Source organism: Panthera leo, chromosome B4 (genome assembly GCF_018350215.1).
Source record: "Panthera leo isolate Ple1 chromosome B4, P.leo_Ple1_pat1.1, whole genome shotgun sequence".
Lineage (NCBI taxonomy): Eukaryota > Metazoa > Chordata > Mammalia > Carnivora > Felidae > Panthera > Panthera leo.
In genome coordinates, this window is record NC_056685.1 from 67,743,840 (window position 1) to 67,758,730 (window position 14,891).

Genomic DNA, 14,891 nt, shown 5'->3' on the forward strand with positions numbered 1-14,891 from the left:
TTTACAAAAACTGTGGATCACGGTCCAAACTGGGCTGAGAATAGCTGCACAACGCTGGGGTTGCCTGCTTCCACTTCAGTAAGTCACCCTGACTGACCCTGTCAATGTATCGAAGCAGCTTGCTTCACTTCTCGGTCTTAAAGTAGTTTCTTAGGGTGGAGGATACTTTACTGTCCCGCCTCCACCTTCTCACAACTATAAACCCAATTTCTTCGGTAGTTATTAACATGATAGTGAAAAAGATCTAGGACTTTGGACTATTTATTTTACTACAGGCAACTGAGCTGGTGAAATGAAACAAAACACAGCTGTTAGGGCATTTTCCCCTTATAATAATTGAGGGTGAATCTGGACTAGAAGTTTCAAATGGTGGTAACTTTTTCCTAACCATCAGTATTTCCCCAGTTTTACTGTTACTGTGTCTAACTCAATATATTATATTGAAGTAAATCTCTTTATAAAGGGCTTCAATACTAAAATGTGTTTATCATTATTATTGCCATTATTATTTAATGTAATCTTTATTTTTGACCGCAATAAGTTATTCCTTAAATTACTTATTCAATATTTAGTGAGTACCTAGCATGTTCCAAGCTCTTTTCTAGGCACTGGGACTCTGCAGCCAAGAAAACACATAAAAATCCCTGTCCTAATTGAATTTAAATTCTAGATCAAGCTAGGGTGGCTCAGTCAGTTAAGCATCTGACTTTAGCTCAGTCATGATCTCGTGGTCCATGTATTCAAGCCCCACATCGAACTCTGTGCCAACAGCTCAGAGTCTGGAGCCTGCTTTGGTTTCTATGTCTCCCTCTCTCTCTCTCTCTGTCTCTCTCTCTGCCCTCCCCGCCCCCTCTCAAAAATAAATAAATAAACGTTAAAAAATTCTAGTTCTAAAGACAGACAATAATTAAATGTATTAAACAGATTAATTAAAAATATACATTAGATGGTGGTAAAAGCTATGGAGAAAAATAGAACAGAGAGTAGAGGACAGGTCATGATCTCATGGTGGGGAGATTGAGCCCCTCATGGGGCTCCTTGCTGGGTGTGGAAGCTGCTTAAGATTCTCTCCCCCTCTTCCTCTGCTTCTCCCTTATGCTCTCTCCCCCTCTCTCTCAGAGAAAGAAAGAAAAGAAAGAAAGAAACAGAAAAAAAGAAAGGAAAAGAAGGAAAGAAAGAGAAGGAAAAAAAGGAAAGAAAGGAAAGAAAGAAAGAAAACAAGAAAGAAAGGAGATTAGAGGGAAGAAGTGCTGTTCGGTGAGGTTTGTAAAGTATTCAGAGAAGGTGTCCATGTGAAGCTGGTTTTTAAAGACTTAAATGAGATGAGGAAGTGATATCTATGGGAAGAATTAGCAATTATATAGGCATATTAAATGACTTAGAAGACATTTAAAAGAGCATTAATTTGTTTTGAAATTAAAATATTTAGTTTTAATAGTATAAAACATTGATGGTGCCAAAGGATTATGTTATGTAACTATCTTTTTGGACATCTGTTTAAAACATATGCAAACTATCCATATTTAAGAACTTTTATATATAGATAGGCTTTAACTCACTAAGGCTAAAGTTTAATCATAACCCTAAAAAAGGTTATTTTGGTGGAAAAATAATTACAGCATGTTGAAGTGGATACTAGCTATTTGCAAAGTATGTCATTAAAATGCAAGTTTTAATGAGGTGAAAGAGCACATTCTGTGGATACCTGAGGAGAGCGTATTCCAGGGAGCAGAGACAGCAAATGCAGACGCTCTGAGGTAGGACTGTCTAGTGAGCAACAGTGACAGCACAGAGGCCTCTGAGCAAAGTGTGACAGCACAGTTTGGAACAGGGAGAGTGAGAGCAAGCAGGCAGGAGGTGAGATCAGCATTGGGGCTGATGGAGTAGGGTCGTGGAGACCATAGTGCTGGTTTTATTTGGTGAGGGGGGGGTGGTCCCTGCAGGGTTTTGAGTAGAAGAATACATAGTATGAGTCAGTTTGCACAGGACCATGCTGGCTGATGTTCTGAGATTATAAAATGAAAACTAGCTGGAAGTCCACGGTAGTAATCTAGGTCAGAGGTGCTGGTGGCCTGAATGAGGGGAAGCAGAGGAGGTGGGTGAGATTTTAGTCTGGGTGTATTTTAAATTGAGAATCAACAGGATTTTCTGATGCAATAGGTGTGCGTGGGAGGGATGGTGAAAGAAAATGAAAATTCAAGAATGGCTATACATTTTGGGGGAGGTAACCCAATTAACTGAGATAAAGAGGACACTGGGAGAAGCACATTTGTGGAAGGAGAGTTTGGAGTTTCATTCTGGGCACATTAAGTGTAGTTGCCTATTAGACACACAGGTGAAGATGTGGAAAATAAGCCTGGAGACAGGGGAATAGTCCAGGGCTGGATTTATAAACCTGGAGGTCATGACTATCTGAGTGGTATGTAAATCCATAGAACTTGGGTACAATCACCAAGAGAGTGAAGTGTCTAGAGAAAAAGAAGAGCTCCAAAACTGAGTCTCAAGCCTTCATGTTCAGAAGTGCTGGAAATGAGGAGGATTCAGCAGAGGAGAATGAGAGGGAGCAGCAAAGGAAGAAGGAAAACCATGGAAACTGCAGAAATCAAAGTGTTCTAAGAAGGAAGAATTGATCAACCATGCATCAAATGTTGAGACGTCAATAAAATGAAGACTGACTACTCCCCACTGGATTCACAAAAGATCACCTGTGCTCTTTAGTTTTGTGCCATAATGGAGTGAGAGCTTAATGGGTCATGGGAGAATGAGAAATCAGGAACTGGGGTCAGTGAACACCAGTAACTCTTGTGAAGTCAAACAATTAAGGGGAGAAGAGAAATGGGAAAAGAGCAGGGAGGGAAGTAAATTCAACAACTTTTTTTTTAAAAAATAGCTTCATCAAGATATAGTTCAGATACCATAAAGTTAATTTTTGTTATATTTATTTTTCTTAGTAAGAACAAATAACAGCAAGTATTTATACTGTTGGAATTAATCCAAAAGAGAAAAGAAGCCTTAGTGATGTGGACAGAGGTGAACAAATTACTGGCATTAATGTTCTTGGAGGGAATCCAGTGTGCAAATGGGAGCATTGACCTTCCATGCTGGCACAGAGACTTCTTGTGTATTAACGAGAAGGCAGGCAGAACAGGGTCCAGACACCAGTAGATGGATATACTTGGGGATGGGAGTTTATAGAGTTTCTCCTTTGATGGCTTATATTTGCTCAGTAAAATTGGAAGTAGGGTCATTAACTGAGAGGGAAGATGGAAAGGAGGCATTGGATATAAGAGAAGAGAAGAGAAAATATGAAGAGTGTGAAAGCAAATAGACTAGAAAATATAAGTGCCTGACTATCTTAAGGGCCCATTTGGGGTAATAGATTTAAGAGAGACAATTAGCATGACTATATTTTTGTACTGTCATGTTCATCTGCATGGTTTAGGTAGGGAAAGGAAATGAGTTTAATTTAAACCATGGTTGGGGTTTTGCCAAGAAAGCAAACACAGGGCGGGGTGGGGTGGGGGGACTCAATGGAATTAAGAGCACATGCAAGGGAATGATGATAATAACTCCCTGTAGAATGTAAGCCAAGTATGAGGGTACTTGAATTGTTGAGAGGAGTGAGGATAAATGAAATGAAGCAGGATCAATGGATTGTAGGCCCCAGGAGAACCAGCAGATTCTTGGAATCGCACTACTAGAATGAGTGACCTAGAAAGAGAAGTGGGTGACAAGACATTAGAATGCTTGAAATTGCATTTGACTTTTTCATAATGCATGTTCCACTTGGAATCCTCCGTGATTCTGCATGTCCAGGTTTTATCTACTTTTCTCAGGTTCAGTCCTTAGACTACCCTCTCCATGGAATTTTCCCTGATTCTCACAAGCTAAAAGAATGCCACCTTCCTTCGAGCTTCCATAGCATTTCAGCCGAACTCTGTTTATGGAAAAGTTCCCATCTTGCATGTATTCTTAGTTACCCCAAAGTCTCAAAGTAAGTTTATTCCCTTCTGGTCTATGTAGGCCACTGTTGACACATAGCAGAATAATAATGTTATAATGATAATCTGAGAAATGGGCTCTCTAAGACCACATCTCCTTCACAATGCAGTCATGTATGATTAAACAACAAATACATAAATGTCAAAAGGGAAACGTTGCCCCTTAACTATACTTTTTTTTTTCTGTGTTGGAGAAAAATCTTCAATACACAGTCTTTATCTGCAAAGTATTTAAATGGTCAGAGCTGGGGTTTGGACAAAGTCAGCGAAGTCGGTCTTTAGCCCCTCCAACCTGTTACCTCCTCTTCTGTTCTTGGAGTGCGTCCTCTCCACAGCACTCCTAAGTCTATTGTTTGCCCACCCTCAAATCCCTGCCCCATGAAGAAAACTCTGATACTGCACTGATGTCAGATTAAAAAATGCATGGCCTTCAGTAAATGCATTACCTTAAACAGGAGAATGCATTTAAAATATTTAAACCTGTTGAATTCTGTCCTGTTTCAAAATGACTTAAGGAATCACTTAGTAAACTAAGATTTGATGAGGACAGGAAACACATGAATAAAAGCATTCACTCTATATTGGTAAAGCCCCCTGAGAATGCAGGGCTCATTTATTTCCTTCAGGTTAGTTGAGAATGAGTGGATAAAGGGGAAGGAAAGGGATGCTTATCCATAGTTTTCCCCTTTTCCTGGGATTTTTCTGCTTTTCTGGAGAGATTAACTGAGAATTGTTTTCCCTTTGGCTACTGAAATCCTTTTCTTTTTTTATTTTATTTGAGGATAGTGGACACACAATGTTACATTAGTTTCATGTTTACAACCTAGTAATTTGACAAGTTTATACATTATGCTATGTTCCCCACAAATGTACTGAAACCGTTCCTTGACGGTGATTGGGAGCAGATGAGAAACAGAGACATCATCAAAGCTTTGGAGTTGGCCCTTCTATGTTTCAGGTCCACCTTTGATGGTCAGTCATCTCTACCCTGCTCAGCATGGACTAGACCTCAAGACCATGACTTGAACTTCCTCCTCCTACCCTAGAATATCTACATGTATAATTCATGGGTGGTATTTTCTATTTAATTTTATTTTTGTTCTATAACATTCTTTTTCTTTTGTTCTCATTTTCATGTCTTCTAGTTATTTATATACTTTATGATAAAGGTCATGGTAAACATGTAGATCATTGGAATATCATGTGTCCTTGTGAGTAATAAAGCATTACAGTAATAGTAGTGCATTGTATGTCTTAGTATATCTGCTCCTATACTTATACCTATGTGATAATTATATATTTCTGCAAGGAAATACCTAATAATATATTGGTAGGCAAAGAGTTCTTTGTTTCAAGGTAGGTTAATGTTTAAAATACATTTTGTTGTTAAGGGAGAGACAATATGACAATATTGAATCACACTATTTGAGTTTCTTGAGGTATTAAGACTTTTACAATGATTAATAGGGTACAGACAAACGTATACCATTGGCATATTTGGTTTTTAATCCTAGAGCTTTTTGTTCCTGCCTTTGCTGTTTGCACAAGGGTTGCAAGAAGGCATGGTCTGGGTTTGTCATGAGCTGGACCTGATCCAATATAGAAGATGTCACAGAAATAAGACACTAAACTGACTTGAAACGGATTTCATCTTTGGCATGCTATTATATTTATCTTTGCTCTATCATCACTAACTTTACCACACCTAGCCCATGATAAGAGACAGAGGTAATAGTGGGTATAAAACCTATGGTTACAGGGTCCCTCACAGATTTGGTTCTTCACGATGACTGGTCCCCATTTCTAGGTCCCAAATCACCACCATGAAGTTGATTTTTTTGTATTTGGTTGTGGCCCTTTGTGTCTTCTGCAAAGGTAAGGGACTAATTTAAATAATCATTTCAAATTTGATAGACCCATTTATGCACTTGCTTAAACGTTTAGTGTCAAACTTTTTCTCTATCATAAAATTTTCCTTTACCTCAGTAGGATAATGGTAAGGATAGTAGGATAATAAGAAAACTAGATTTTCATCCTACTCAGGCTTAATGAGTTTATTTTAAGGAAATATTAATGAATAGGTTACTCTAGATGCACATGGTATTACTTTTGTTATTTATCTTATCACAGTTTATCTTTTGATGACCCTATCTTGAACTTAAAATCTGCATTTAGACTAAAGACCCACACAGGTAATTGCAGTTTTTACAAATCACCAATTAAAAGGCTGGTTTGTCACAAAAATTTTTTTTTGTAGGGAAAATATTTCTTAAACTAGCAACTTTTCTGGATATTTCACAAAGTCAGTTAATTAATTTCTAATATTAATCGAAAAGTAGGACATCATTAATTTTGTTAATTAAAAATTGAGCAAAATGGAAAAAAATCTTTAGAAACAAATGTATTTCTTGCTCTTTAGTTCTATTTATAAACAGAGAAGAAAAGCAACAACATCTGAACATAAGGAAAAAAGTTCGGTAAAAGGGAGAAAATTCATTCTGTATCTAAATTTAAAATCTATTTTTTAAATTTGCGAGTAGAGTACTATTTACTTTTCTATGAGAAGCTAGAATGTGGAGGACTATGATTATTTGTTGTGATTAAGAGAAAATATTTTTATCCTTAATCCAACTACCTGGGAAATCATCTGATGGACCATTAGAAAATGACTATTCAAGTAATGGTGACTTTCATAATCTTATATATCAGTTTGTTATATTCTTTGCTTCTACTTTGCATAAATGTGTTTATTTCTTAAATAGCAATGCACAAAACACATTATTTTCAAAGCATTTATTAAATGATATTGTATCACAAAAAATGTTTTAAAAGTATTTAGTGAAGTATATTAAGTTCACTGGAGAATTGGAAAGAATTTCTAAAGTAAATTCTTAAATATCTATGGTGGCTTTAAGAATGATTACGAATATTTAAATAGGATTTCCATAGATTGGTGATTTTTTTTTAATGTTTATTTATTTATTTTGAAAGAGAGAGCGAGCATGTGCATGAGTGGGGAAGATTGTAGAAAGGAAGGGAAAGAGAATCCCAAGCAGGCTCTGCACTGTCAGTGCAAAGCCTGTCCTGGGGCTCAATCTCATGAACCGTGAGATCATGACCTGAGCCGAAATCAAGAGTTGGACATTTAACCAACCGAGCCACCCAGGCACTCTGGTTGTTGTTGTTTTTTTTTTTTTTTTTTAAACAAAAACAAGAGATTATATGTATTAATAAAGCCATGTTGAGATATAAGAAACATAGCTAGAAAACGTTCTGCAGAAATTCCAGGTGCCTTAGTTGAAATGAATTTTTGTTCCTTAGTCAATTAGCTCCATAGTCCAAACAGACTCCCTTTATTTTCTTTACATTATAGAATGGTAAAGACTTCAGGAGTGGAAGTTGGTAAAGGCAGATATTTGGGAGGCATTATGTGTTCAATCAAAAGAAAAAATTACATTGTTTAACCATAACTGTACTAAGAAAAGGAAAAAACAAAACAAAACAAAATAAAACAGTACCCTGGCTAAGTGGAAAAAAACTTTAGTGATATGAAATATAGAACTGACATGAAATAGATATGTATAATCAAGTATTATTTTTTAATGTTTATTTGTTTTCATATTTTTTAAGTTTACTTATTTTGAGAGAGAGCAAGAGACAGTGAGAGTGTGGGGAGGAGCAGAAGGAGACGGACAGAGAGATTGAGAGAGAGAGAGAGAGAGAGAGAGAGAATCCCAAGCAGTCTCCCATCGCCAGCACAGAGCCCAATGCAGGACTCGACATGGGGCTTGAACTCAGGAACCATGAGATCATGACCTGAATGGAAATCAAAAGTCGGAGACTCAACCAACTGAACCACCCAGGCGCCCCTATTTATTTATTTTTGAGAAAGAGAGTGAGAGAGTGCAAGCAGGGGAGAGGCAGAGAAAGACGGAAACAGAGAATCCCAAGCAGGCTCTGTGCTGTCAGTACAGAACCAGATGTTGGGCTTGAACCCATGAACTGTGAGATCATGACCGAAGCTGAAATCAAGGGTTGGATGTTTAACCCACTGAGCCACACAGGCACCCTGACCGAGTATTATTTTTCCTGCATTATCCTGTTTTCTCAGTAGAGTAAAATCTATATAATTACTTTTTCTTTCTTGTTCTTTTCTCCTTTTCTTTCTTTTTTTTTTTTTTTTCGTCTTTTGTCTAATTCACTGCTTGTGAAGACACTAACCAGAAATATTTAGGGCAAAATCAAATCAGGTGAAATTTCAATCAGAAAATATACTTCAGATTAACAGCAGTAAAAGGCTTTGATAATGTGAAAAAGATATAAAATACTGACTAATATAAATTTGTGGTTTTAATTTATTTGGCCATATGTTTTTCCAGTGAGTTGACATTGAAAACTTAGATTTTTAAGTATGTTGATAGGTAAATAAATTACCTACATTTACATAAGAAAGCTCCAAAATAATAAATTAATGCTGAAAAATAATAATTTTCAGATATAAAAAGTAGATTGCTTGGATTGAACTTAAAAGAATGGAAACAAGAAGAATATTATTTTCTTATAAAAAATATGGTAGGGAGAAGTATAAAATGACCTAATTGTTAATACTTTTTCTTCTTCTTTTTTTAATAGATGGAGAAGCCCTATTTTACAGACAAGAATCAGGTCTGTATCTTCCAGAAATTTATCTTTACTTTGAGACATCAAGGTGTATTCTGAGCCTGCGTCTTTTGGAACATAGGGATTTTTTTTACAGGTTTATTGAGATACAATTGACATATAACACTTCATAAATTTAAGATATACAACATGATTTGATACATGTGTACGTTGTAAAATGATTACCACAATACGGTTATTCAACACCCTTAACATCTCACATAATCACCTTTTTGTGTGTATGTGTGGTGACAATTTTTAAGATCTATTCTCTTAGCAACTGTCAAGTATACAATACAGTATTACTAACTACAGTTAAAGAGCTATTAATTAGATCCCCAGAACCTATTCATCTTAGAACTAGAAGTCTGCACCCTTTGATAAACATCACCCCATTTGTCCCAACGCCCAATCCCTGGAAGACACCATTTTACTTTGTTTCTGTGAGTTCAATGTTTTTAGATTCCACATACAAATGAGATTATACAGTATTTGTCTTTCTTTGTCTGACTTTTTCCCTTAGCATAATGTCTTAAGGTCCATCCATGTTGTCCCAAATGGCAGAATTTTCTTTTATTATGGTTGAATAGTATTCCATGTGCATATATGCGACACTTTCTTTAGCCATTTGTCTGTCGATGGACACTTAGGTTGTTGGCTATTATCAATGATGTTGGAATGAACATGGTAGTGTCGATACTTCCTTGAGATAGCGATTCCATTTCCTTTTGGATATTTACCCAGAAGTGGAATTTCTGGGTCGTATGGTCATTCTATTTTTATTTTTTAAAAACCTCCATACCATTTACTCTAATAACTGAACCAGTTTACATTCTTGCCATCATAGAAATCAGAAATCAATGTGTTTTGTATAAACTTGATTTGGGAATGAAATACTATGACTCCTTACTCATTTATCTCACATGATTGTAAACTCCTCACGGATAGGATTTTGGTCTATGATTTTTGTTGGGTATTCACAATACTGAGAACAGTAGCTGTAATGAAACAGGTAATTAGATCATACTTGTTTTGAATTAGAAATATAATTTGGGATTGTTTATAGTGTTCGTTCTGCATACAAGAATTTTCCATATGAAAATAACCAACTTTTTGCAAAGTAAAATTTCTGAAATGAACTGCAGATACTCTATCTTTTTACCCAAGAATACAAAGAACTTCTGAACACAGCCTAATCTTTTTGGGGAGACATAAAAGTGAATTCCAATTATCACATTATATATCATGCAATGATGCCCTTGAGATCTAATGCTGTGTGGAAGATAGTTGGGCCCTACCCTAAAGATGGTTTCTAAGTATATGCTTTTGATTTGCCTTTCTGTCTTTCCATTTCTATTGAACATTTAACTCTGTATCTTTTTTTAAAATGTTTATTTATCTTAGAGAGAGAGAGAGAGAGAGTGAGCAAAGGAGGGGCAGAAAAAGAGGGAGACACAGAATCTGAAGCAGGCTCCAGGATCTGAGCTGTCAGCACAGAGCCCCACATGAGGCTCGAACCCACAAGCCATTAGATCATACCCTGAACTGAAGTCTGATGCTTAACCGATTGCAACACCCAGGCACCCCATTAATTCTGTGTCTTGATAGGGTTATTATGTCTGTTTTTTATGCCCAGTTCCAATTTTTATTCCTTGCTTTCAGTCTGTTGGGATGATAATACCATTGATTCAAGCTCATTAGTCTTTTTTTTTTTTTCAATGTTTATTTATTTATTTTGAGAGAGAGAGAGAACACGAGCAGGAGAGGGGCAGAGAGGGGGAGAAAGAATCTCAAGCAGGCACTGCACTGTCAGTGTGGACCTGATGTGGGGCTGTTCCCAAGAATGGTGAGATCATGACCTGCATCAAAATCAAGAGTCCTGAGCCGCTCAGGCACCCCAAGCTCATTAGTCTTGCATCTGTTTTAAGAGAAAGTGTGCTGAGTGGGGCCCATGGGATTTCTTTCTGATGGGTAAAATTCATGCATGGGTTTTGTAACACCTCTATTTATTGCAAGAGGATTTGGGAATGACTTTTGGACTACAAACTACATTTTAAATAATTAGAATTTTCCAGGTATTTAACCTATATGGAGAATGTTATTGTACAATTTTCTTTCAAAGGATTTATATTAAGTATCTCCAGACCATTTCTTCATAGCCTTTGGCTAAATATGTGTATATGTAGTTGTATGTGTAATTACATACAACTTGGTTTTGGCAACAATTTATCAGAACACGTGGGAAACTCTTTATCTTATAACTGGCTCTGTTTCTGGTTTGACTTAATTTATGCCTTTGTTTCTGGCATAGGTTTGCTGACCATAAGTCCTGGATTTTCTTGGACAGTCCAATTTCTGCACGTTTTTCTTATTTGAATGATGTAGGCAGTTTGGTTTTAGGAAATTTTTGAAGATTATAGAGCATAGAGAAACATAAAAAAAATCTACAATCCATTAAGTACCAAAATTAAAATGTTATACAAAAAATGTGTGTTTTTTTTTTTTTTGAGGTTTCTTGAATGTGAATTTATGCAAAATTCTATTGCCATTGTTAAATGTTTTTTTATATTTGAGAGAGACAGAGACAGAGAGAGAGAGAATGAGCAGGGGAGGGCCAGAGAAAGAGGGAGAGAGGATCTGAAGCAAGCTCCGTGCTGACAGCAGATGCCCATTGCAGGGCTTGAACCCATGAACCGTGAGATCATGACCCGAGCTGAAGTCCAATGCTTAACCAACTGAGCCACCCAGGCACTCCACCATTGTTAAATGTTTTATTTCACATAATTTTTGAAAAAAATCTCTGGGAAACCAGTGCTTTTATGTATATGATAAAAATAGGTTTATCTTTAAATATAACATAATATGTGTACTTCTATGTAAATTGTCATTCATTATACTCACTCTTATTGTGAGTTTTTGACTCAGTTATACTATAACTTGACAAGCTTGCAAATTTGCATGCCATTTACTTAAATATGAAGAAAATTCACCTTGATGATAAGAAATCATTCGTAAGTAGCATGTACATGACTTTTATATTCAGTGGTACAATAGAAATTGTAGAATTTTATTCAAATTAACTAGTTATATCCAGTATTTTTGAAAAAATCTTTTAACTAAAACTTCTGAATTTCACAACAGAATAGTAATTAATGCTTTACACCTTTTCAGCCATCCCAGAATTATTGTTTGTTTGTTTGTTTGTTTTTGCTATGCTCTAATTCCTCCAACTAGGCTGTATTTTAAACCGGCTGGAGGACCAGTGGAGACTTTACCCTTTATGGGGGTGTTCTGGAGGGGTATAAATACACCAGGGTCAATGGATAATTACTATATTCACGCCTGAGTATTGAATTCAGTGAGAATATCTGTGGGAACACTTCCCAAGGACAAGAAATGGCTGTAATCAAAATTCACTTTCTGTTGGCAAATCTGTCAGAGAAACTACTAATGACAGCAATTCTCCTTGTTTTTCTTCAGATGGAAAAATAGCTGAAAGCACATCAGGTAAATTGCTTTTTTTTTTTCTTATACTGTTTATACTAAACAATAATAAAGTGACTGCTTTTATTTCGAGGGAAGATAGATCTCCTCTGAAAAAACACTAAAACATTTAAAATGAAATATTCCTTGTTACAAACAAACATACTCTAGTGTGTTTTTATAGAATCTGGGCCAGATATTTTAATAATTAATCTCATAAAGGTGGTGACATTTAAAATAGAAAATTTTTAGGGGCGCCTGGGTGGCTTGGTCGGTTAAGCGTCCGACTTCGGCTCAGGTCATGATCTCATGGTCTGTGAGTTCGAGCCCCGCGTCGGGCTCTGTGCTGACAGCTCAGAGCCTGGAGCCTGTTTCAGATTCTGTGTCTCCCTCTCTCTCTGCCCCTCCCCTGTTCATGCTCTGTCTCTCTCTGTCTCAAAAATAAATAAATGTTAAAAAAAAATTAAAAAAATAAAAAATAAAAATAAAATAGAAAATTTTTAAACCTGTAAGTGAAATGTGGATCTAGATTTAAGGATTTACGTTCCTTAAATAAGTACTTTGTATTACAGGATTGATTTCTTAGTGAATTGTTTTAATTAAAATTGATCCTAGTCCTATTAGTGGTACTACAGATTCCCTCAGAACATTGAATAACATTGAATATGACCCATTATTTTGTTTCCCTATCCACCAATATGAAAAATTGGCCACAACAAATCAAGACTGCATTTATGTTTTTTTCTTAAATCTAACAAAAGGATTTTTGCTAATGTCAGTATAGATTGAATTTGATTCTGGTCTAACATATATACCAATCAAAATAGCCCAAGATTACTTTTATATGTTTTTATTATGTGATATTTTAGATCTCTGTGTCTTTCTACAACCTAAATACAATAAAATGCAATTGGAAAATGTGTTCTTTGAGGTAAAGGCAAACTGAGAATAAGTAGCAGGTCAGTTGTCTCAAAGACCTCAAAATCACCTTATCGTAACTATGGACAGGTTCATTAGGTTTCACTATAATGATAGAACAAGAGTTTATCTACTTCCAAGTGCACAAAATCTGAATGTTAATTAGAATAGTCTTGAGCATTCTTCTGAAAGTCCTTATTCAAGAAGTTTGAATGAAGAGAGGGAGAACTTGGAATTCTATACTTCTCTGAGAATCTTCTGAAATTATTAGCAATTGAGTTTTTTTCCTGTGTCTTTCAGGGAACGTTGCAAGTCTGGGTATTATTTGGGAGGGACTTGAGGATCTTTGAGGCTAGAGCTGCATTGGATGAATAAAAATGCCAAGCAAAGATGCTTCAACCAGCCACTCTACCAGCCAACATAAAACTGGTCAAACTCCAGAGCAATGTTATCCCCCACAATCTTTATTCCTTAATGAGACAAAGATTCACATATTTGAGAAAAGTATCCATAAGGCAGTATAGGACTTTGTTTTTTGATATTTTTAGATTTTACTGGTTTCAGACAATGTAACTTGTTTGTTGCCATTCCTTTTAAAAATCTCCCCTTCTCTGTAGTTCATCCATATTCACCTCTGTCATCCATCAGTTTTTCTCTATAGAATGAAGGTAGAGGAACAGAATTATATCTATTTCTTTTTTCTATTTCATGTTGTGGTCTGAAGTGTAAGTTAACTCTTCCAAAAATTTGTGCAAAATGTATGCAATATAAATGAATAAATTGTACCTATCTTTGAGCTATGAGGTAAACATTTTATTTATCTTTAAGCATTGTATAAGCAATCTATCTTTAAACGGGGTGATGGCATTATACAGTTTGCATAAGAAAAAAGGATTTCTTGGCAGATTTTACCTCGCGATCTTAGACAAGTCATGAAACCTTTTTTAAGTATCAGTTTTCTCATCTACAAGTGAGGAAATGATAATAGTATCACCCTTATAGGAGGCTGTGAGGATTAAAGAGATAGGATATGGAAGGTACTGTTACATGTCTAAGATGTGGTACATACAAAACACACACTAACCATTACTGCTAGTCACCCCGATGACAATGTATTTCTGAGTAAGTTTTGTATATAAAAAAGGGACAAATAAGTTAGTAGAAACAAACATGGCCCACTGGCTAAGATACCAAGCCATTCATTTCAACAATAGAATGAATAAGTTCAGTGGAAACATTGGTTTAATAAAATGAAAGATCTAATATACCTATGGGGTTGAACTCAGGAGAGGTATAAGTATAGTGAATATTTATCATGATTTAATAAATTAAATAAAAATTCTACATGAGTTTGATGTGATGTTTGTTGAGTAGAATAAAATACATTGAAAGATACGGACTCTCTATCCAGTACTTATTTTTTTTACAAGTTTATCTATTTTTGAGAGAGAGAGAGACAGAGCCTGAGTGGCGGAGGCCAGAGAGAGAGAGGGAGACACAGAATCTGAAGCAGGTTCCAAGCTCTGAGCTGTCAGCAGAGAGCCCCACGTGGGGCTCGAACCCACAAACCGTGAGATCATGACCAGAGCCAACTGAGCCAAAGTTGGGTGCTTAACTGACCCAGGCACCCTAGCTCCATACTGAGTACTTATTATCATTTATTATGTAGTCTCCATTTAACAGACAAAGAAACTTTGTTTCATAAGTATTAAATGTATCCAGGGGCATAGCCAGGAGCAAGAATAGCACATGCATAAATAAAGGAACAAAATTTAAAATAAAATGTTTTTTTTTCTTCCAACTTGACAAAAATCTATTTGTCACCACTTA

At 36.0% G+C, this 14,891-nt stretch overlaps 1 protein-coding gene across 1 annotated transcript in view; it reads left to right on the plus strand.

The window, feature by feature from the left end:
* The window catches only part of MUC19 (mucin 19, oligomeric), a 139,253-nt gene that overhangs the window by 9,850 nt on the left and 114,512 nt on the right, over window positions 1-14,891 (plus strand). Inside the window, exon 3 of the mRNA XM_042948292.1 lies at window positions 12,024-12,167. Coding sequence (XP_042804226.1) covers window positions 12,024-12,167 — 144 coding nt within the window. The remainder of the gene's footprint in view (window positions 1-12,023; window positions 12,168-14,891) is intronic.